At 39.8% G+C, this 25211-nt stretch overlaps 1 protein-coding gene across 1 annotated transcript in view; it reads right to left on the bottom strand.

Annotated features, from left to right (window-relative positions):
- LOC132816855 (uncharacterized) overlaps nucleotides 1-25211 on the bottom strand; it is a 46130-nt gene that overhangs the window by 16609 nt on the left and 4310 nt on the right. The window contains exons 2-7 of the mRNA XM_060826838.1: nucleotides 19722-20093; nucleotides 16219-16494; nucleotides 13275-13727; nucleotides 10048-10078; nucleotides 8136-8179; nucleotides 945-1019 (exon numbers count right to left, since the gene is read on the bottom strand). Coding sequence (XP_060682821.1) covers nucleotides 945-1019; nucleotides 8136-8179; nucleotides 10048-10078; nucleotides 13275-13727; nucleotides 16219-16494; nucleotides 19722-20093 — 1251 coding nt within the window. The remainder of the gene's footprint in view (nucleotides 1-944; nucleotides 1020-8135; nucleotides 8180-10047; nucleotides 10079-13274; nucleotides 13728-16218; nucleotides 16495-19721; nucleotides 20094-25211) is intronic.

A 25211-nucleotide genomic window follows, 5' to 3' on the forward strand; every position in this document is an offset into this window, starting at 1 on the left:
CACACTGACCTGCCGAAGGGCAACCCACCCAGACCCATTCCCCTAACACTACGGATAATTTAGCATGGCCAATTCACCTAACCTGCACATTTTTTTTTGGATTGGGAGGAAACCAGAGCACCCGGAGGAAACCCACGCTGACACAGGGAGAATGTGCAAACTCCACACAGAGAGTCACCTGAGGCAGGAATTGAACCCAGGTCTCTGGTGCTGTGAGGCAGCAGTGCTAACCACTGTGCCACCCACAGTATAGTCAGTAATTGTTCCATTCGGGGACAGCTAGAGCATGTGCTGTTACTTGTCCATTTTTCTGTTACCAATACAGCAATAAAACAAGAAGTAAAATGAAAAATGTGGGAAATACTCAGCAAGTCAGGTGGCATCTAAGAGAAATAGTTAATGCTTCTGGTCGAGATGATCTTACATCAGAATGGGATAAAACAAAGATGTTTTCATGTTGTGGCATAGCAAGAACCAGATGCTGCTTGAGCTTCCAATCTCTGTTTTAACTTCTTCCTCTCTTTAAAGACAGCTTAAGGTTATGCCATAAATTTTCCTTCACCCAATTGTCATTTATAATGTATGAACCAAGATCACAAACTTATATGTTGCTTAAGTGTAGGAAACTGTCACAGTAGCTGACCATCATCTTATTCAATTAACTATCTGGTCAGTTTTGAATGACTTGGAGCTTTCTCACTGTGAAGTATTTGGAAGGAAACTGTCTCCTAGTCTGTCCTCTTCCTCTTCTGGGCATAAGAGTATTAGTATTGGGCAGCAAGTCTCTCTCGCCATTATAGTTATGAATGGGAGAGAGAAACCAAATAAAAAGAGAAATATGAACTTGAAAATACAAATGAGTCTAGAATGAAAGAATTTTGACAAGTAAAGTTGTGTAAATAATGAACTACACAGTTAATTTTTTCAGATGTAATTATAATCACCATTAATGCCTTCTGCAGCCATCCCAGTGACACCATCTTCACTTTCTGTCTGGACAAGACATTGATCTTGAGTATCTTTTCAAAAAAGCAAACAACAAAGAGAGATGCAACTTATTGAAAACATAACATCAGTGAATGACAGTTCACTTTAATATACAACATTGTGGTGTGTAAGGAGTATAATACCTGTAATGCAAAATCCATACACACTGCAGCTGGAGTGAGTTTTTGAACACCAATCTGATATAACATCAGCTGTAATCACAGTTGCATTGGTAGGAGAAGTACTTCCCCACACAGTAAGGTATTTCCCCATAAACAGCCAGAAATGATTAGAGCTTGTAGCAAAAGCATTGTACTAATCACACAGGGTTTTAAGCTTTGTATTTTACATTGCTGCATGAAATAGTGTCCCAGGCCCAAAACATTTTCAGTCATTTTATCAATGACCTTCCTTCCATCATCAGATCATAAGTGGTCATCAGCTCACTGATAATTATTGAGAGTTCAGTTCCATTTTTATCTCCACAAACAGTGAAGCATTCTATGTCCACCTGCTGCAAGAGCTCAATAACATTGAGGCTTGGACTGAAAAGTGGCAAGGAACACCCCCTTCCCATTAATCTCTCAGTCCCAACCCACAAGCTGATGAAGGGCTTGTGTCCGAAAAGTCAATTCTCCAGCTCATCGGATGCTGTCTGACATGCTGTGCTTTTCCAGCACCACACTCTCGATCAAGAAATATCTGTGTCAATTGCAGGCAATGAACATCTCCCTCTTCTGTTAACAGTGCTTATGGGTATACTGACAACAATGAATTGCAGTGATTCAAGAAGGCAACTCACTAGAGTGTTCTCAAGGGTAACTAGGTATAGGTAAAATTGGCAAAGATATTCTGGAAAGTTTAACGGAGCAATACCTTGTAGAACCTTTGACAAACTTTTGGATCAAGCGTGTAATATGGGAGGTCTATGGGAAATATGGATTGGGAAATCTGCAGACAACACAAATTCTGGAAGGATAGTTGACAGTGAAGAGGATTATTGTCGACAGAAGGATGATATCAGTGGTTTGGTTTCCTGGGTGGAAAAGTGACGAATGGAATTCAGCTGGAGTAATGTAAGGTCATGCATTAACATAGGGCTAACATAGAAGGAAATATACAATAAACAGGAGAATATAGGGTGAACAAGAGGAAATGAAACACTTTGGAGTGCACTCACAGGTTCCTGAATGTAGATAATGTGGTAAAGGAGGTGCTCGGTGTGACAATGCTGTTCCTTTAACAAGGTTATCTTGTCCTTAGTTTTTTTTTCAGAGAAGTCATAGAAGATACAGACTCTGAAAAGTCTAAGTTGAAGGGTTTTAGGGCCAATTTGATTACAGATAACAGATACTACCTCAGGCAACACACTTTAAGTTTAAAAAACACACTTGTACGATGAAAGGGGAGTACCCAGTTCTCCCAGTTCAGCTTCTCACTGATTTGGTTGGGGTTTTAGCACTGCAGTGTTTTGAAGCTGCTGGACTCAAAGAAGCAGGTCTATGCTGGTACACTCTCTCTGACCACTCTCCTGTAAGACCCTGTGTTTGATTTTACTTTTTGTGCCAAGGAGTGTTTACGGGGATGGTTGCAGGTGTTTGGAACAGCATCATTGAATTGGGATAATCTTTTGGGTTTTCAGATAAGTTAAGTTATTCTGTATTCTGTTCTCTTTTTTTTAGATTAGATTAGACTTACAGTGTGGAAACAGGCCCTTCGGCCCAACAAGCCCACACCGACCCGCCGAAGCGCAACCCACCCATACCCCTACAATTACCCCTTACCTAACACTACGGGCAATTTAGCTTGACCAATTCACCTGACCCGCACATCTTTGTGACTGTGGGAGGAAACCGGAGCACCCGGAGGAAACCCACGCAGACACGGGGAGAACGTGCAAACTCCACACAGTCAGTCGCCTGAGTCGGGAATTGAACCCGGGTCTACAGGCGCTGTGAGGCAGCAGTGCTAACCACTGTGCCATCGTGCCGCCCACATTCGTGCTTCATTCAGCAATCTTGTAAATAAATTCTGTTTTGTTTAAAACTAAGTGGATTGACTATCTGCATCCCTCCTGGGATATCTGTGTTACACCTGCTCAAAATAACTCACAAAGTTAGGGTCTGGGCCACATTCTTGAAAGGTTTTGAAGGGGGTCTAGCCTGGTCCATAACACTAGGGCTGGTGAACAATGTGGTACACAAGGTTTGTGAGATACTTTTAGGTGAGGAACTAAATATAAAAACAGAGATGTAATGCTAGAACTGTGTAAATCGTGAGTTCAGCACAGCTGGAGTTCTGGTCATCAAATTACAAGAAGGATATAATTGCTGTAGAGATGGAGGAGATTTACACAAATGTTATCAGGCCTTGAAAATTGCAATGATGAAAAAGGATTGGATAGAGTAGGATTGTTTTACTTAGACCAGAGGTGACAGTGGCTGACTTAATCAAAGGGGACAAATTAATGTAAGGCTTGGATACAGTGAGCAAGAATGACCTGCTTCCCTTAGTGGAGAAGTATCTTGTAGACCAGATTTATGTAGCATCTTAAAGTATCTAAAATCTAGTATGCCAAATCAAGTTGACATTTTTAATTAATATTATCATTAAAGAAGTTATAGCAAGCTGCTCCGAAAAGTACAAAGTTATCAGGCAGAATCAACATGGTTTATGAGAAAGAAATAATATTTTTGAGGAAGTTACATGTGCTGCAGATAAAGGGAAGCCAATGGATGTACAATTGGTTTTGCGACAAAACATGTTTCTTCAATTCGCAAATTGACTTTAACACAATTGAAGAATTTAAACTGCTATTTGTAGAACACAAACTTTCCTTACCTATATTGGCCGTAATGCGATTCCGGCCCCATTAGTTTAAATAGCGCAGCTATTGCATGAATTTCTTATAAACGAGATCGCACAAGAATGGAATTATTGCTTTATATCAGAACTGACTGTACTATATTTTAATATCCAGAAGGCATTAAAGAAGGTGTCAAATCAAAGGTTCTTGCAGAAAATAAAAACCTATGTTACAGGGGCTAGTGTATTGGCTTGGATAGAGGAGTGACTGGCCAACAACACATCTCTTTTAGGTAGCGGAACGTAACAAGTGAGATGCCCAGATCAGTGCTGGGACTTCAACTGTTTGCAGTTTATATAAAAAGGGTAAAATTGTCATAGTCCTACAGACCATAGGGCTATTCTCTCATTAGTGACAGACAACTGGTGGTGGTTTAACCTGGTGGGTTTGGTGGGTTACCAAACCTCAGGTGAGGGGAGAGATTGAAAAGAAGAATCCTTCATAGTAACTTCAGCCAGTGTGGGAAATGAATCTATACCATTGGCATCACTTGCCAGCCATTCAGTCAACTAAGCTAACTGATGACTCAAAAATTGGTGGTGGTGTTGATAGGGAGAAGGATGGTTTCAGGCTAAAGTCTGATATTGATCATTTGATAAATTGGGCAGAGCAAACGACAGACAGAATTTAATCCTGATGAGTGTGAGGTGATGCATTTTGGGAGTTCTAATAAGGGAAGAATTTACACATTGAAGTCCCTAGAGAGTACTGAGGAACAAACAGAGTTTGATGTATAGGTCCAGCACAGGACAGCACAGGAAGATAGGATGATGAAGAAGTCAAATGAGATACTTGCCTTCATTAGGTGGGACATAGAATGTATGAGCAGGGAAGTCTTTTTGTAACTTATTGACCATTAGCTCAACTACAGATGGTATGCTGTGTGCTGTTCTGGCCATCACACTATTGGAAGGACATGTTTGCATTAGAGAGGGTGCAGAGGATATTCACCAGGAGGTTGTCTTGGATGGAAAGTCTCAGTTATGAGGAGAGACTGTATAGACTAGGTTTGTTTTCTCTGGAGCAGAAGAGGCTGAGGGGAGATCTGATTGAGCTGTACAAAATTATAATAGGCATAGATAAGGTAGAACGTGAGAATCTTTTCCCCATAGCAGACGCGTCTAAGACCAGGGGCATAAGTTTTAGGTGAGGACTAAGTGGTTTAGAGGGAATCTGAGGAAAATTCCTGGCATTAAATTGTCTACACTTTCTCAAAGAACAAAGAACAAAGAAAATTTACAGCCCAGGAATCGGCCCTTCGGTCCTCTAAGCCTGAACCAATCTCTAAACCTGTCGGTCAATTCCTAAGCATTTGTATCCTTCTGCTCCCCACCTTATCATGCATCTGTCCAGACTTAAATGAAGCTACCGTGCCTGCCTCTTCCACCTCTGCTGGCAAAGCATTCCAAATGCCCACCACACTCTGTGTGAAGTACTTGCCACGTGTATCCCCCTTAAACTTTCCACCTCTCACCTCAAAAGCATGACCTCTCGTTATTGAATCCTTCACCCTGGGAAAAAGCTTGTCTCTATCCACCCTGTCTATACCCATCATGATTTTGTAAACTTCAGTCAGGTCCCCCCCCCCCCATCTCCTTTTTTCTAGTGAAAATAAACCTAACCTGCATGGGTTTCCTCCGAGTGCTCCGGTTTCCTCCCACAGTCCAAAAATGTGCAGGTTAGATGAATTGGCCATGCTAAATTGCCCGTAGTGTGAGGTGAAGGGGTAAATGTAGGGCAATGGGTCTCGGTGGGTTGCGCTTTGGCATGTCGGTGTGGACTTGTTGGGCCGAAGGGCCTGTTTCCACACTGTAAGTAATCTAAACTAATCTACTCAACCTCTCTTCATAGCTAGCACCTTCCATACCAGGCAACATCCTCGTAAACCTCCTCTGCACCCTGTCCAAAGCATCTACATCCCTTTGGTAATGTGGTGACCAGAACTGTTCACAGTATTCTAAATGTGGCCGGACCAACGTCTTATACAATTTTAACATGACTTGCCAGCTCTTATACTCAATACCCCATCCAATGAAGGTAAGCACACAAATGCCTTCTTGACCACTCTATCCACCTGTGCAACAACCTTCAGGGTACAATGGACCTGCACTCCCAGATCTCTCTGCCCATCAACTTTTCCCAAGGCTCGTCCATTCATTGTATAATTCACTATAGAATTAGTCTTGCCTAAATGCATCACCTCACACTTGTCTGGATTGAAAGCCATCAGCCACTTTTCCGCCCAACTCTCCTGTCTATCTATTTTCTCCTATATTCTCTGACAGTCCCTTATGCTTTCTGCTACTCCACCAATCTTTGTGTCATCTGCAAACTTGCTGATCATACCAACAGTGCCCTCTTCTAGATCATTTATGTATATTACAAACAACAGTGGCCCCAACACTGACCCCTGTGGAACACCACTGGTCACCTTTCTCCAGTTCGAGAAACTCCCTTCAGCTACTACTCTGTCTCCTGTTGCTCAACCAGTTCTTTATCCACCTAGCTAGAACAACCTGCACACCATGTGACTTCACTTTCTCCATTAGTCTACAAAGGGGAACCTTATCAAATGTGTTACTAAAGTCCATATATATGACATCAACAGCCCTTCCTTTATCCATCAACTTGGTCACTTCCTCAAAGAACTCTATTCAGTTGGTAAGGCATGATCTCCCCCGCACAAAACCATGTTGCCTATCATTGATAAGCTCATTCTTTTCTTAATATAAATAGACCCTATCTCTCAGTACCCTCTCCAGCAACTTACCCACTACAGACGTCAGGCTCACTGGTCTGTAGTTACCCGGAATATCCCTATTACCCTTCTTGTACAGGGAGAATTTACCAATTATCCTAATTGGTAAACTAATATAAAGATAAAGGGTAGATGTAGTATTCTTGGACTTCCAAAAGGCATTCAGTGAGATGTGACACAAAAGACCAGTGAGCAAGATAAGGACTTTTGGTCTTAAAGGTAATGTATTGGGTCATAAAACAGATAAAGAGATAATTGATTGACACGGAGGAAAAATCAGAGATAAACTGAGTATTTTTCATGTCTTCAGGCTGTAACTAGTGGGAATGTCAGAAAGAGAGCTGAGAGTTCAGCAATTTACAATCCATATTAATGACTTAGATGCATTACTTATGGTTTTTGACAGTACAAAGGTAATTCGAAATATAAGCTGTCGGGAAGACATAAAGGACAGAAGAGATATAAATAGATTGTAAATAGACGATATGGTAGTAGATAATTTCATGTGGGAAACTTTGCAAATAAAATAAAAAAGCAGAATACTTATTGAAAGCATTAAACATTTAAATGTTGCTGTGCAGAGAAACTTGTATGTGTAAAAGGAACTCAGAAAGTTAGTAGATGTACAAGCTTTTAGGAGGATGGCCTTAATGCAGGGAGATTGAACGAGAGTACAAGATTAAGGAAGTCTTGCTACAATTTGGTGAGACTACACCTGGAACACTGTGTAAAAGTTTGGCCTCTATAAATTATTTTAAGATGATACAATGAAGGTTCACATCATGGATACAGTAGTTGTTTCAAACAAATTCAAAACTGCTTGAGAAACACAGGACAGCTGCCTATATCTGTGGAGAGAGAAAAATGGTCAACACATGAAGAGTCAGACTGGTTTCAAGCACTGATCATTTCCCTCTCCACAAATGCTAAAAAGTCTGCTAAGTTTCTCCAGCATTTAGTGTTTATCTTTCAGATTTCTCATATCCATGATGTATTGTTGTTTCCCCTTGCTAGGGAATCTAGAATAGGGAGCAACTTCAGGATGAGGGGTTGATCATTTAAAACTGTAATAAAGTAAAATTTCTTCACCCACAGTTGTGAATCTTTGGAATTGTCTATCCCGGAGGGGTGTGAATGCTACATCACTGAAGTAATTTAGGACTGGACTGTACTGATATTTAGTTTCTCACATATCATGGGACCCGAGGAGCAGGTGGAAAAGTAGATTTGATGTTGATGAATTAGCATTGATTGTATTGAATGGAGATTCAGACGCAAGTAGGTGTGTAGTTTATTCATCCTTATTTCTTAAAATTAAAGGTAGTCACATTGGAGTGCCCTCACAGACTTTCAAACATCTGATTTCAAAGCCAAATGGAGCCAATCTGTGGTGAGGTAATTTCTCAACATACATACAGCATGCACGTAGGCTTCAGGAAGGAAGAAAATGAGATATTGTTTTCAAAGCAAGGCATTCTCAAGAAAACGAAAGTGAAAAATTAGATCAGCTTTGTTCTTCCTTACCAGGTGGCATTCCATCTCTTGAGGAATCACAGTTGACTGGATCACTGCAATAATAATTTTTGGAAATGAGAATTTTTCCAAATGCTAAAGAAATTTAAACACCATGAAAGTAAATAGCAATGTAAAACCCTGCACTAGCATTTAGCTACTAATAGAGATTCCCGATGATATTTGTCTGACTCAATTCAAATTGTAATTATATAAATTATTCAAATGTTGTCAAGTAACGTGTTTGTGGAATCAGCAAAGGTGCACATATTTAGCATGGAGCAGATATGCACAAATGCCAGTTCTGGACATATTCTGACACCAGACTGCACTGTGTGGCCAGGATACTCACCACCACCCACAGACAGTTCCTAGCCTCGTGGTTATGCCCCTCTCAACCCCTTGAGCAAAAATGCAATGCAATTACAAAAATTTAAGCCACAAAGTTAATTTTGGGGTCCAGGCATTTTCTCTGGCTGAGACTCCATAGATAGGACTCACAAGGTCACTGACAAGCCTCACCTCACTTGGCATAATGCTGTACGCCAATACACCAAGTCTCAGCCCTGCCAATGAGTTGGGACTTCTTGAGATCAGATGTCTGTTGTCATAATTTGCCTTGTAAACAGTGGACAGCGATGCCACCCCTTTCACAATAGTCAAACCAACATAGGTCTCACAGCAAAATTCACAATGCAATGTGTGGCCATTTCATTGCGCATACACTGAATTTCATTTCTCAAATGCCAAAGCATGTTTAAGCAATATGGTTAAAAAAAAATATGGCTGCCTAAGATATACTAGCCAGTTTGAAATATTTTCAAGGAGAGAGAATGAGGACTGCAGATGCTGGAAAGTCAAAGTTGAAAAGTGTGGCGCTGAAAAAGCACCTCAGGTCAGGCAGCATCCAAGGAGCAGGAGAGTCGACATTTTGGGCATAAGCCCTTCACCAGAAATAATGAAGAGCTTATGCCCGAAGCATCGACTCTCCAGCTCCTTGGATGCTGCTTGACCTGCTGTGCTTTTCCAGCACCACACCTTTCAACTCTGAAATATTTTCAATCCAAGTACAATGCTATGTACCAGATAGATTTGTCGCCAATTGTTCAGTCCAAGACTTCAAAGAAAGGATGTTATCCCACACTTCAAGATGCTAATTACTGAGTGGGAAAAGGCAAGATAGAGCCTTATGTCCCTGATACTATTTTTTTTTCTTACCAACTATCATGCAGTTTAGTCAAAGACATTGGGTTAGAAAAAAAACCCCTCCATTGCATATAAACAATTAGCTCAGTGGCTCAACAGCTGATTTGCAATGTAGAGAGACACCAACAGTGTGGGCTCAATTCCTGCCACAGCTGAGGTTACCATGAAGGACTCTTTCTCAACTTCTCCCTTTCCACAAGGTGTGGTGATCTTCAGATTAAACCACCATCAGTTGTCTCTCTCTGGCAAGACTATGGTAACTTTACCTTTACCATTGCATGTAGTACTGAACTATCTTCATGATCCAATTTAAGTATTTGGGGAAAAGTTTAAGGGATATCATTATGATCAGGATTGAAAAATTCAACTTGTGAGGCTTAATCATTCTAATCTATTTTGTGTATGTGTGGCTTGAACTTTGACAAATTAAATTAAGAACAGTTTTGATTAATATAGACATTATTTTCTCTAGATAGGACCAGTAAGAAGAGTAATTTGTCCTTGAATGAATGTCTTTTACCATTCTTCCAGTGCCAGTTCCAGACGTCCATGATTCTCTATAGGAACAATACTCTCTGACATTTTACTAAATTTAGTCCTCATGACCCTGAATGTTGTCATTTATCCTGCTGCCTATCCAATCTGCAAAAATAAAACACATGAAAACAAGAATCATGTGACAAAGTTTGTCTGTGTGAAAAGTTACATTGGATTGTACCTTGCATTGTGTTCCAGGTCATGGGTTCCATCTGTTGAAATAAGAACAAGAAACAAATACCTGAAATATGTTTGTGAGACTGACTTGGTTCTGTTCATCAATACTTTACTCATACAACAGATTTGGTGAGTTGAGTAGGTAACCAAGGTTTATAATTAGCATTTTATACCACCATATAGACAAAGTCAAAACTTAGTTTTTCAAAGCAGTAACATGTCATAAATTCATAATGGTTTTGTAAGCTTCTTGTGGAGTAAATACCAATTTGAGTGTGGAGTGAAACAAGCATTTAACACATTGATCATCACAATAGAATTAAATGGAATGGGAAATGGACAAGTATGTGTAATGGACTAGCTGATCTAATACCACTGGTTAAACCCCACAGTTGAAAGTTACCTTCATAAGTTTTCAAAACTTTTAATCACTACCTTGAAAAAAATTCAAATCATATCACATCATACTAGAGCACATGATAGGTATTAGATGTTCACTAAATCCATGCTCAAACTTCTAACCAAAATCAGTGAAAATTCCCATCTGGTTCACCAATGCCTTTTCAGGAAAGAAATTTTCCATCCTTACCATCTTGGCTTATAAGTGACTGCAGACACATAGGAATGTGGTTGACTCTTAACTTCCCTCTGAATAACTGGGAGTAGGCAATAACTGCTGGCCTTGCCAGCAATGTCCACATACCATGAAGGAAAAATAAAAATCTAAGCAAAAACCGGTCTTAGAGTAAGCAATTGGGAAATCAATCGTATTATTAAATTAATTGTATCATGGTTGTTCTAATGGCAGGCACCACCCTGGAATATATTTCACATAAACAAATGCTCCTGAACTCCTGTATGGATTCTCCCAATTATCTGTGATTCAGCAAAAATCCCAAAGGAACAATGTAAATATGATTGTTTATGCAGTTTAGATTTTGAGGCAGGGAGTGGTGGAGGGATTGTCTGTGAAACCAACCTTCAGGTCATTAAGGGAAGACAGCAAAAATTTTAGCACCTGTGTTGCATGTTTTTTTTTAAATCTTCTTCCCATCATCTTTTCAAGATCAAAAGAAATAGGAACAAGAGCAGGGTGTTAATCCATCGATCCTGCTGTGCCATTCAATTAGATCTGATCTTGGCCTCAACTCCACATTCCAACCTGTCTCCCATAACCCCTTACAGATCAAAAATCTATCTAACTCAGCCTTGAATTCATTTAATAATGTAGCAATGGCCTCCTCCACTCCCCACCAACTCACAGGGGAATTGAATTTCAAAGAATCTGACAGAAGAAACTCATCCTCATCTCTGTCTCAAATGGAAAGCCCCTCATTATAAAATTGTGCTCCCAGCTCTTGGTTTCAATTAAGGAGGAAACTTAAGCATAAGCCCCTCAGAATCTTGTCTGGTTCAACAACATCGCCTCTCACTCCTCCATGCTACCATGAGAAGAGGCTGAATCTGCTCAATCTTTCTTCTAAGATATGCCTAGAATTTGTCATAGAATGAATATTGCCTGAATTGTTACCAAGACACGCATATCCTTCTGTAAATAAAGAGACCAAAACTGTGTACAGTTCACCAGATGTGGTGTCATCACTGGGAGAAAGTGAGTACTGCAGATGTTGGAGATTAGAGTCAAGGGTGTGGTGCTGGAAAAGCACAGCAAGTCAGGCAGCATCTGTAGGGCAGGAAAATCAACATTTCAAGCAAAAGCCCTTCAACAGAAGGTGGTGTCACCACTGCCTTGTACTGTTCTAGCAATATTTCCCCACTTCCCCTTTCAAGTAAAGCCAATATTACATTTACCTTCCTCATTACCTCCTGTACCTGCAGACTAATTTTTTGTGAATCCATACAAGATCCCATATCTCTATGTACTATGATGTTTCACAATGTCTATTTAAATGCATTAATCATGAAAGCTTAGCATGCTGACATAGCAATTAATGAGGAAAGTTAAGAGAATGTCATCACTTATTGGAAGGTGAATTGAATTCTAAAGTAGGGGGTTATGTTTCAGTTATACAAGGCACTGATAAGATCACATCTGGAGTGTTGTACATAGTATTGGAAATCTCATTTACAGTAGGATCTAAAGGTATTGGAATCATTTTACACAAAGCTTAGATGATTAATATCTGGAACAGGGAGGTTGTCTGATGAAGAAAGGTTGGGCAAGCCAGACTTTTAACTGTAGGCATTTAGAAGGGTAAAAGAACACTTGGTCACAACATATAAGATCCTGAGGGGTCTTGACAGGTTGAATGTGGAAAGGATATTTCATTTTATGGGAAAATCCTGAACTAGGAGTTAAAATTAAGGGTTTGGCCATTCAAGAAAGAGATAAGATAGTATAAAAGTTATCTTAGATGGCTGTATACCTTTGGACCTCTCTTCCCTAAAAAGGTGGTGGTAACAGTCATAGAGTCATACAGCACAGAAACAGACCCTACGGTCCAACCAGTCCATGCTGAACATAATCCCAATCTAAACTAACCCCACCTGCCTGCTCCTGACCTGTCTCCCTCCAAACTTCTCCTGTTTGTGTATTTATCCAAATCTCTTTGAAACATTGTAATTGTATCCACATCCACCACATCCTCAGGAAGTTCATTCCACTCAAACACTACCCTCTGTGTAAAAGATTTGCCCGTCATGTCTTTGTTCAGTCTCTCTCCTCTCACCTTAAGGATGTCCTAGATATTTTTAAGGCCGAGGTGGATAGATTCTTAATCAATAAGGGATCAGGGTGAAAGGATATCAAGGTAGGCAGGAATGTGGATTCAAGGTTACAATCAGATCGCCATGGTCTTATTAAACTGCAGAGCAGCCAAACGACCATTTTCTGCTTTTCATTTATATATATATATATATGTGTGTGTGTGTGCGTGTGTTTAGTGGTGGGTTACTATGTCATCATCTGCCTAGTCAGTCAATATTGCCACAACTTTGTTGTCTTCACACAAAGTTCAAACATTCACTTTCCAACAAGCATTACTAAATAAAATCAGGATTGTCAGTCATGACTGATTCCATCACCACCCCATGTCCAACCCCCTGCAAGTCAATCACAACTCTCCACTGCTCCCCTGGTTAAGACTAACTTGCTAAGCAGAGAGCAAGACCATCTTGCTTCTGCAAAGCCCAGTAACGTACAACTAGCACATTTAGATTAAACCAGATGGTAAACCAACTTGTTACATTTCAAAAGAAGAACATATTTACGTTTGCAGTATCCTTTGAAGCGCTGGATAAGGAGCATGATGATTAAAAGTAGCAGAATTCCACTGAGGATGATGCACATATATGTGGGAAGGTGACTTGGACCACCATTTGTTACCACAACTGGACAGTCTCTTCCAGCTGACCCCAGCTGATCTTGATTCAAGTCTTCACTCCATGGATCAGAAGTTTCATCCGTTTTTATTGTCGATTGTATTGTGGTCGGATAACTTTCAGTTCTTAGACTAGTGGTCTCAGGGGATGTGCCCTGCATCCATTCTACATCGTTCCACATCATCTGTGAGGCATTTGTGATCTCATGTGTTGTTATCACTTGTGTGGTAGTTTCTTGGGTGGTCAATGTAGATGTTGATTCAGAAGTAATAAAAGGAACGGATGTACTGGCTGGGTAATCATAATCTCCAGGAAGCATTGTGGTATCAAGAAAATCAAGGTCTGAAACAATTAAATAAACTTTAGATTTTTGAACAAGAACAAACCAAAACTGTACTGTCATTTGGATTGTTGATGTAAACGGTGTGGGTTGCCAGGAAAAATTGTAATTTAGACAAAACAATCAGATATATTCTCTTGTGTGGGGCATGATGGCTCAGTGGTTAGCACTGCTGCCTCACAACACCAGGGAACCCAGGTTTGATTCCAGGAAATGGGATTGTGCAGGAAAATGGCATTGAAGTAGATGATCATCTGTGGTTTTATTGAACAGTGGAGCATATTTGATGGGCCAAATGGCCTGATCCTCCTCTATTCCTATGCTCCAATGCACAATCATTAAACTCATTCATGTTTGCTATCCATTGACCCATTTGACAACCAAAGTTTGGCACACTTATTGAGCGAAGTCAACTCTGATCTCCTCTGATTGTGTAGTAACATTTATCAGAAAAAAAATGGAGCAAAAGTAATGAAAATATGAAAACAACTCACATCACCCATTTTATCCTATTGCAGAGTAAAAGTTCATCCCAATATGTTGAAAATGATTTTTAAAGCAGAAATATCAAGTAAATTGCATATATTTACATGTACCATTTTAATTCAAGGGTATTTAATATTTGGGGTTTAATATCTGCAGATGAGGTTAGATTCCCTACAGTTTGGAAACAGGCACTTTCACCTAACAAGTCCACACCGACTCTCTGAAGAGTAACCCACCCAGATCCATTTCCCTCTGACTCACGCATCTAACTCTATGGGCAATTTAGCATGGCCAATTCACCTGACCTGCACATCTTTGGACTGTGGCAGAAAGCCCATCCAGACACAGAGAGAACATACAAGCTCCACATAGACAGTTGCCCAAGGCTGGAATTGAACCTGGGTCCCTGGCACTGTGAGGTAGCACTGAGCCACCATTCTACCCCAATGCATATAAGGAGATCATTATGATTTGGTACTTCGAACTGCTAATGGAAATGAAACTATACATGGAGAAGGCTGGGGCAGGGGACTCACTGGATGCTGAGGAAGGGTCACTGGAGCCAAAATGGTAACTCTGATTTCTCTCCACAGAAACTGCCAAATCTGCTGAGCTTTTCAAGGTATTTCTGTTTTTGTCACTGGATGCTGAGTTAGATGGCATGTAATCCCAATGCACATTTAAAAAGGTGCTGACAATTCTCATTTCATTAGCTGACCCCAATGCTCCTTCTGTTCTGGGGACTCAGCCACAAGGACTGAGGGCTGTATTGTTTGGTTTGCAGGGTTAGATCACATGGAATAAAGCTAGACTTAGCCATTTGGATACAGAACTGGCTCAAAGGTAGAAGACAGAGGATGGTAGTGGAGGGTTATTTTTCAGACTGGAGGCCTGTGACCAGTGGAATGCCACAAGGATCGGTGCTGGGTCCTTTAATTTTTGTCATTTATATAAATGATTGGGATGTGAGCATAAGAGGTATAGTTAGTAAGTTTGCAGATGACACCAAAATTGGAGGTGTAGTGGACAGCAAAAAAGGTTACCTTGGAGTACAATGGGACATTGATCAGATGGGCCAATGGGCCGAGGAGTGATAGGTGGCATATAATTTAGATAAATGTGAGATGCTGCACTTTGGAAGGTAAATCAGGGCAGAAGTTATACACTTAATGATAAGGTCCTTGGGGCTGAACAAAGAGAACTTGAAGTGCAGGTTCATAATTCCTTGGAAGTGGAGTCACAAGTAGATAGGATAGTGAAGAAGACGTTTGGTATGCTTGCCTTTATTGGTCAGTGTAGGAGTTGGGAGTTCATGTTGTGGCTCAACAGGACATTAGTTAGGCTACTTTTAGAATACTGCACATGGTTCTGGTCTCCCTGCCAGAGGAAGAATATTGTGAAACATGAAAGGGCTCAAAAAGCTTTATGAGGATGTTGCCATGGTTGGAAGGTTTGAGCAATAGGGAGAGGCTGAATAAGCTGGGACTATGTTCCATAGAGCATCGGAGCCTGAGGTATGACCTCTTGAGGTTTATAAAATCATGAGGGGCATGGATAGGGTGAATAGCCAACGTCTTTTCCCCAGGGTGGGGAAATCCAAAACCAGACAGCATATGTTTAAGGTGAGAGGGAACACATTTAAAAGTAACCTAAGGGGCAACATTTTCACACAAAGGGTGATGCGTGGATTGAATGAGCTACCAGAGGAAGTGGTGGAGGCTAGTACAGTTACAACATTTAAAAGGCATTTAGATGGGTACATGAATAGGAAGGGTTTAGAGGGAGGAGAGCGAAGTACTTGCAAATGGGACTAGATTAAATTAGGATATCTGTTCGGCATGGATGAGTTGGACCAAAGGGTCTGTTTCCATGCTGTTCAGCTCTATGACTCAATGACTGTATGTATGCTAGTGGGAAGTGTAGCCACATTTCCTAGTGATTCCAAACCAAAAACACATTAACATTTGTGTAAATTCTTGAATACTATTATTTGAATTTTCTTTTTACCTATGTCCAGGCATATTTCAGAAACTATTGATTCCTTTTTGGCCAAACTACATCCATACTTCTTCAGATGCTCCTGATCCACACGCGAAATAACAAGAGACTGGCCGTCATTGCTGATGCTTACAGCCCCAGTGTCCGATATAGACAATCCATCATACAGCCATTTTATTCGGGGTGTCAGCACTTTCGGTCCACAGTATGTGCATGTCAGTGTAACTTTATCTCCAATTGACACGACAGGTGGGTTCACTGTAAGTTGGAGGTTTGACCAGCATCCTACAGAAAATAAACCCTCTGCATTATATAGTGAAAACATCAGTAACTGTGCAACATGTGATTTGGTAAACTTTAACCAGTTTTTAGATTGAGATATCCAAAATGATTAGTTCAGTTAATAAACACTCAACTGTAAGTGCATTTAATGAATCTTGTCTAAACTGCCTTCAATGCAAGTGTATCTTTCCTTAAATATGTAATCAAAACAAGTTCACTGTACTCAATGTGATCATATCCAATGTTTTTTACAACTGTAGCAAGACTTCCTTATTTTTGCATTCATGCTCCTTTCAACAAAGACTAAATTTCATTGTGTTCCTAAGCATGGCTTGTACCTGTATGTTAAAGTTTTATGATTCATGAACAAATTCTTGAGATGGTAAGATTGTTGTTTAAGACTAGATCAGTTCGGGCAATATTTATTGGAGTTTCAAAGAATGAGGGAGGATTTCATAGAAACCTAAAAAATTCTGACAGGACTAGAAATGGTAAACTTAGGAAGGATGATCCTGATAACCAAGGAGTCCAGAATTGGGGAGGGGGTGGTCACAGTCTAAGAATATGGGTTATGGCATTGAGAACTGTAATGAGCATAAATATCTTCACCTAGAAAGTGGTGAACTTCCAGAATTGTCTGCCGCAGAAAGCAGTTGAGGCCAAAACATTGAATGTTTCAAGAAGGTAATAATTATAATTCTTATAGCTAAAGGAACCAAAGGTCATGGGCAGAAATTGAGAACAGGGTACTGATTTGGATGATCGAGCATGATCATGTTGAGTGGTGGGGCAGGCTCAAACAGCAAAATGGTCTTCTCCTGCACCTATTCCTAAGTTTTTATGACATGCCATTGATAGTTGAGGCTTTAACATTGAAACCTGTAGCACTCCAAAAAGTTACAGTTTGCCAACATGAAAATGATCTATTTATCATGTTTCTGTGTATAGTGTTATTTAGCACTACCAGTTGAATATGTTGCCCTTAATACCTTGAACTTTTATCCAGTGGCATCTACCTGGCACCTTATCAAATGCATTTTAAAACAAAGCAAATACATTAATTAATAAATCAATTAATTCCTTTATCTATCCTACTGGTCACATTCTCAAAGAGTTCAAATGCATTGGGAAACACAATTTTCCTTTCATAAAACCATGTTGACACTGCTTGAGGGAGAAACCTGTCAATTGACATCAAAAAAGCCTATCAACATTTTCTATCCAGCCCCAAACTTGAAGAATGGGACATGAAAGTGTCAAAAGAAAGGAAGGTAATGGTAGCAAGCCTTTCAATGCATAACCTCCTCATTAACTCATGCAACCTGATATATTATCCTTCTCAACAGTCAATAATGCTAACCTATGGAGGAGATACACAAGCAAAGGGGAGAAAAATGTGCTTAATTTCAGAAAAGAAATCTCTCAGAATATTCAATTAAATGCTTTAATCAATAAACTAACTCTATAAGGCCAAGATTGCACTTCAATTCCTGTCACAGTAACTCCAATGGCAGGCAATATTTACAAATTAGAAACTCTGCAACTGTGCTTTAGATTGTTATCCTGACAACCTTGTTTCACTGGTACCTTACGCCATTCTCAATTGCCAGTATTACATGACCGAATGGGGGTTACTATTACCAGAAACTGAACTGGACTCGTCATATAAATTCCTGCTCCTCGGATACTGTTTGACCTGCTGTGCTTTTCGAGCACCACACTTTTGACTTGTCGTATAAATACTGCTGCAGCAAAAGAAAGTTAGTGGCTTGGAATCCCGTTGTGAGTAATTCACCTCATGTCTTCCCAAAGCCTATCCGTTAACTACAAGGCATGAGTCAGGCATGTGATGAATACATTCCACTTGCCTGGATGAGTGCAGCTCAAGAAGATTGATACCATCCAGGACAAAGCAGGCCACTTGATGAGCACCACATCCATGAACATTCAGTCCCTTCACTATTGATTCTCAGTAATAGCAGTATCTACAAGATGCACTGCAGAAATTCTCCAAGATTTCTTGGACAGTACCTTCCAAACCCACAGCATTGCGATCCACAAGGACAATGGCATCAGATATGGTGGAACATCACTCTATTAGTTCCCCTCCAAACCACAGACCATCCTGATTTGGAAATATATCACTGTTCCTTAAGTTCTGCTGGGTCAAAATCTAGAACTTGTCCCCAAATGTCATTATGGGTCCACCTACAGCACATAGAGTGCAGTGGTTCAAGGAGCAGCTCACCACCACCAGGTAAATAAAAGTTGGCCGAGCCAATGATGCCCACATTCCATGGATGCATACAAACAAGAAATCCTTATTGCATGACTTGTTTTTGTCTTCAATCTTCATTCTTTTAGTGAAATTTTCATCTGACATTCAATATTTCATTGAAATGTATCGTGACTAAACCAAAACATTTCGTTTACAATCAAGTCTCTTTTGGCCCCACAATGTAGCCCTGCAATCCTCTCAGCTCAGGCACCCAATCTTATTTATCAATTGTTTAGTCTACTTTGTACTTTCTTCCATGTCTATGACTTTGTTTGTCTACAAGAGCTGCATACAGTATTTAAGGTGGAATGGGTCAGTGCTATGCTCCAAGTTACATATCGATTAATGTGGTAGGTGTTCTACCCTTCAAGTCATTTTTTAATCTATCTACACAGGGTGCTGAAGATTAAGGTCTGTTTAACACAAAAATAGCAGATTCCTCTCCTTTCCATTTAAATTTCCTTGACTAATCCTGTACTTTAAAACATTTTTTTTCTCTTTTCACACATCTTTTTTTCATTCATCTACATTAAACAACATCTTCCAAGTGTTTGTCCCACTATTTGGGCATGTGCTGATTTTTCTACCACAGATCTACTTCTTCCCTACTACCTGTTGCCATCACAGCTTTTGTACCAGCAGATTTATGACTTTTCCTTCCTTTACACCTTAAATATGCACTGTTCTTCCTAGATTCAACTCCGAAAGTAACTCCTTTTCATGTAGGTGCAAACGTAAGTAATCAGCCATTTTAACTGTGATTCAATCAGTTAGATGAAGGAGCCATGTATAATGAATGACCATGAGTTGGAGGAAATGCAGATTTCGGAGAACATTGACAACATAATACAGTCAAAATTATATCCTGCTGAAAGGGAGACGAGGAAGCAAGAAAACAATTTCATTCATAATTGTGAAAATCTGCTCAGCTTTATAATTTGCTCTCACATACCTGGCTTCACTACTAGCCTCACTTTTTTCTCCTCAGAAAGGTAGTCATGGGTACAGATGAATGCTCCTGAATCCGGTATCTTTATTCCCCTTAGTGTGATTGAATAATCACCCTTCTTTATTTTTGATCGGTATACAAGCACTCGCCCTTTGAACTGTTCCTCATAGATGGCTCGCCCATCGGGATAAATGTCCAGAACCTTTCCACCATTGGAACCACTGCATTCTGGATATTGTGGTGTCCAATACCAGCTCACAGGACGGTCAAATGGAAGTTGCTCTGAGATTATGCAGCTAAGTGAGGCAACATTTCCAATAGTGACTGACACTTCCTGTTCAGCTCCAGCAGTCAGTTCAGTGAAGACAAGCAAAGCTGAAATAGTAACACACGATTATACATTATAATTCCAGTACCACTCATACTTAAAACATTATTAATTACCATTAGCCATTTGAATTTTACTGTTGATGTGAAATCTTTATAAATAACTGAGATATGTCGAATAGGGTGACACCAGCATTGATTGAACTGGAAGATGAGATACAGTTTTTAAAAAGTGGTAAATTCAATATTATTTCCTTTCTTCAAACCATCTGAAGAATGTAGAAGGAAGAGAACTAATGGGGGACTTAAGGTGTCCTACAATATTGAGTGCACAGAACAATTTATATGAGGGGCTGAAAAACGGGACATAGTTTCAACACAGAAGGGACTCAGGGAAATGGAACTATGTATGGAATGGCAAATGCATCGTTTATGAGGAATAAGAGAATCATAATAGAAGATACGTGTAGTCCACTAAGATTAGTAGCATCATGCATCACTCTAAGATTCACTTAGATGCTAATAGAGAACTAATCAGGCCTGTAAATTTTGCAATACATTTTTGCAATTGTATTTCAGGCCACAGCATATCTCCGATGCAAGGCTCAAGTTCTGCGTTAACAACAGTTTACATTTATATAATATATGAAGAACATCTTTCCACACCGCACACATAGGCAGAGGGGAAATGAACATAGCATGGAGAAGAGACAATGGAAAGACGAACCAAAACTAGGTTGAAATTCCAGAGTTTTAAGAGTTACTTGAGGGTGGAGAACAATGCAGCAATGTTTAGGAATGGAGTTCCAGAGAATGCAGAGGGAAATAGAAGAGACATTTCTGATGATGCGCTGGTAGTTTTGGATAAATTAATACCGAACCCTGCATTACAGGTTTTGTTACATTAATTGTATTCTACTGAGGCAGTAGGGGTCAGTATAGTTAGCTTTAACATCTGCAGCTTGCAAAGAGGTAAGTGAGCCCGGGTTCCCATTATATTTCTATTCAGTAGTCTTTATGAGATCATTATATATTGGGCTTTCAGGTGAAGATGGTTTTGGGATGGTTGAGTAACTTGTTGAATAAACGGTACATAAGACCAGAAATAAGTTATTTAATAATTATTTATTAGAATCTTATTTGTATCATATTTACATATAAGTGGATCTGGCTTATTTAAATTCTGATGAAAATAAGCTTTGAAAGGGAATAATTAATCAATTCTAATAATCCCACTTCTGCGATTTGAGGTCTGTTTACTAGGTGAAGCTCAGCTTCTTTCACCTCTAGTTGTTCAGCTTTGTTGCCTGTTGCTGAATATTGACATTTCGTAGAATACAAGTAACAATAGTAGGACAAAGAAAAGGTTTCAGTCATAATCTTGCCTCTATCCTGCTTTATCATTTTGTTACACAACACAAAAGAAATTGCATCTAATTGTAACTATAAATAAATTTAACACTTTAGCTAGTTACATGTAAATACATTCTAAAGTCTGAACAACGTAACTGAGTTTCTGTTATAACTTTAATAAGTTGACTTTTGATGGAGCTGCATGTTTACTCTTTTATCTAATGACATGGTTCAGCTGGTTTTACACATGACTCTAAATTGAGGACTTTTATATCAAGCCCCATTTCATGATGTGATGACAAAAGTCAAAGCTGACAGTCCTGTGTAGTGTTTAGGTAGGTGTGCATTGTTGCATGACACGTTTTAAAAAATCATTGCCCGAAAGATTTATAAGTGTCCCAAAGTGTCTTTATGGTCTGACAGTAAACGTACTGCTCAGGTCATGCGCAGAAATCCTTCTTGGTCAATTTAAGACACAGAATTATCTTTAATAAAAGCAAAATACTGCAGACTTTGTAAATATGAAATAAAACAGAAAGTGCTGGACAGTCTCAGCATTTGTGGAGAGAGAGAAAGCGAGAGAGCGAGAGAGAGAGAGAGAGAGAGAGAGAAAGACCAAGTTAATATTTCGAATCCACTATGATTCTTCTTCAGAACTTGTTGATGGGTTTATTATGAATATTGGTGAAAGAGGTTGCACGGCAAACAGCAACAGCACCACCTTTATCAGCAGGTTTGATAGTAAAGTCAGATTAAACCTGAGAGGTCAGAGTACAGCGAGTTCAGAGGGGATAGATTAGACTGGGTGGGGGGAGCACAGAAATTAAATTGGCTGATGAGACATTGAGAGTTTTTGATGAAGAGATCAAATGCAGGTAAAAGGCCAGAGGGTGCAGTCCATGTGGAAGGAGAGGGGGAGAAGGTCCAAGGCGTGATGACAGGACTGCTGTCCAAATAAGTGGGCATGGAGATGAAGATGACAGAAGAGTTCAATGGCATGCCATCCCTGAAATTCACTGAAGTGAAGGCATAAAGGGATAAAACTAGATCCTTTGATCATTCAGCATTGAAGAGGGTCAGAGGATACAGTAAAAGTATGAGATTAGAAGAAGGGTTGGAGACAGACGGGAAGAAGAATCCAGAGGAGCATTCATACCTATTGGTTTTTGAAGCTTGTGTTCCTAACACTTGAAAGGAAAAGAAAACGTTTCTTGTTAAAGTTTCAAATGAGATGGTGAATGAAATGGATTTGAGATGTGAAAGATGGAATTTCACTTGGAATCCATGTGAGGGAAGGCAGAGCTGAAGACAATTCCTGAGGAAGGAGATGGGCTGTGAAAATGAATTTTGTCAAACACTTTGTTAAAATCTAAGGGAGAGAGATCAAAAGCAATGAAGTTGAAGAAGCTGAAAAATTTAAATGGAAATGCCATTGGAGAGAAGAGCCGAACTTTTCCAAGGCAGGCATAACTGGAAGAAAAGTCGCAGTGAATTAAGTAGCTAATTAAAAACAAAGTACTGCAGTAGTAGTTCTGAAGAAGATTCATACTGGATTTAAAATGTAAACTCTCTCTCTCTCTCTCTCTCTTCCCACAGGTGCTCTTAGATCTACTCAACTTCTCCAGAACTTCTTGTTTATATGGTGAAATAATCTTTCTTTATCGTCGCTGGAATTTATGTGCAGCCTTGCGTGCCTCACAGCGCCAGAGACCCGGGTTCAATTCCTGCTTCGGGCAACTGTCTGTGCGGAGTTTGTACATTCTCCCCATGTCTGCGTGGGTTTCCTCCGGGTGCTCCGGTTTCCTCCCACAGTCCAAAGATGTGCAGGTTAGGTGAATTGGCCATGCTAAATTGTCCATAATGTTAGGTGAAGGGGTAAGTGTAGGGGAATGGGTCTGGGTGGGTTGCTCTTCAGAGGGTTGGTGTGGACTTGTTGGGCCAAAGGGCCTGTTTCCACATTGTAAGTAATCTAATCTAATCAGCCTAATGATGAAATGCATCTAAACATTTACTGGAATTCATTTTTAAAATTTCATAATAAAATCTTGGTTTTGAACATTTTGAGTTACAAAAGATCAACCACTCCACAGTATATGTGACTCAGTAATATTTATTTGCTGTTCTGTGAAAAGAAAATGAGTTTCTCAATTTCACCATCTTTTACTATGTTAGTACAGAAGACTGCAATATTTAACTCACCTCAGCAATTGCCATATTCGAACTAGTCTATTTCACCATGAGCTAATTAAACAAATAATGTACAATACATAGCTCGAATATGTTCTAATAAAGTCTAAGATCTTAATATGGAAGGAAAATTATAAATTTTAAAGTTGAAAATTCTGTTTTGAATTCAACTGGAATATCACTTGGTGTGTTACCATTCGCTCGCATCAACTCTAAATGAGGGAAGGGAAAACATCAGCCACTGCTCACTTTTGTTTCAAACAATACAAGTGACTCCCAAGTGCAGTTGGAGTGTGGTGATCAAGCACTGAGAGAGTTGTCCAAATTTTCATTTCTAAATAGTTGAACAGTCCATTAACAGAGTGCGATTCTTTAAGAAAGCAGTTTATTACAACAATCAGGGTCTACTCTGAGCCAATGTTCTGTTTCTTTATTGCAACCCTTTGCCCTTTGTTCTGTAACATCTTTGTTATTTAATCTCACCTACCCTTGGGTTCTGCCTCCCCATCACCCCTTTCAATAGTGTAAACCCATCACATTAATCAACTTTTCACATCTGAAGATGAGTCACTTCAAACTCAAAACTTTAACTCTGCTTCTTTTTCCACAGATGCTGTCAATCCTGCAGAGAGTTTTCCAGAACTTTCTATATTTATTACATATTTCCAACATGAGCAAATTGTGCTTTTATCATGTTGAGGCTAAATCTGAATTTTACAAAGGCTCGTCATAACGTCCTTGCTGACTAGTCTGTGCCTGTATTGAGAAAATGATCCTATATCATTACTTTTTCAACTTATCCTGCCACCTTCAATGATTTGTACACGTATACCATCAGGCCCTCTGTTTATTAACCCCGTTTGGAATTGTTTCTCTATTTTTATTGCCTTTCCTCAGTATTCCTAACAAAACGGTGGCACGGTGGCTCATTGGTCAGCACTGCTGCATCACAGCGCCGAGGACCCGGGTTCAATTTCCGCCTTGGACAACTGTCTGTGTGGAGTTTGCACATTCTCCCCATGTTTGCGTGGGTTTCCTCCGGGTACTCCGGTTTCCTCCCACAGTCCAAAGATGTGCAGGTTAGGTGTATTGGCCATGGTAAATTGCCTATAGTGTTAGGTGGATTAGTCAGGGGTAAATATAGGGGGTGGGGGTTTCTCTTCGGAGGGTCGGTATGGACTTGTTGGGCTGAAGGGCCTGTTTCCACACTGTAGGTAATCTTAAAAAAATGAACACTTTTCACTTCACATTTAAAGTCAGCTGCTTTGTGCTTCTGATCATTCCACTGGTCTATCTATGTGTGTTTAAAGTTTATCATTATCCCTCTCACTGTTCACAATTGTTATATATTATCTTATTTCCTGTAAAGACCACAAAACTAATTAGCCAGAAAGCAGTTGCATGTTTAAGTGATCCAGTGGCAACCTGGCTACAGTGGAGGATCCATTCTTTGACTAATATGGCACTGACCTAAGCAGCCTTCCAATCAGGCGGCGAGGTAGTTGTATTAAAGACAAAGAACTCTATCCACTCTTAGCCTAAAGTGTGACAGTAACATCTGGAGCAAAAGACAATCAAAAAACATAAATTCCAGATTTGGTGGTGTCTCCAAATTTTGAAGTTGTG

The sequence above is a fragment of the Hemiscyllium ocellatum genome, chromosome 6 (genome assembly GCF_020745735.1).
Source record: "Hemiscyllium ocellatum isolate sHemOce1 chromosome 6, sHemOce1.pat.X.cur, whole genome shotgun sequence".
Classification (NCBI taxonomy): domain Eukaryota; kingdom Metazoa; phylum Chordata; class Chondrichthyes; order Orectolobiformes; family Hemiscylliidae; genus Hemiscyllium; species Hemiscyllium ocellatum.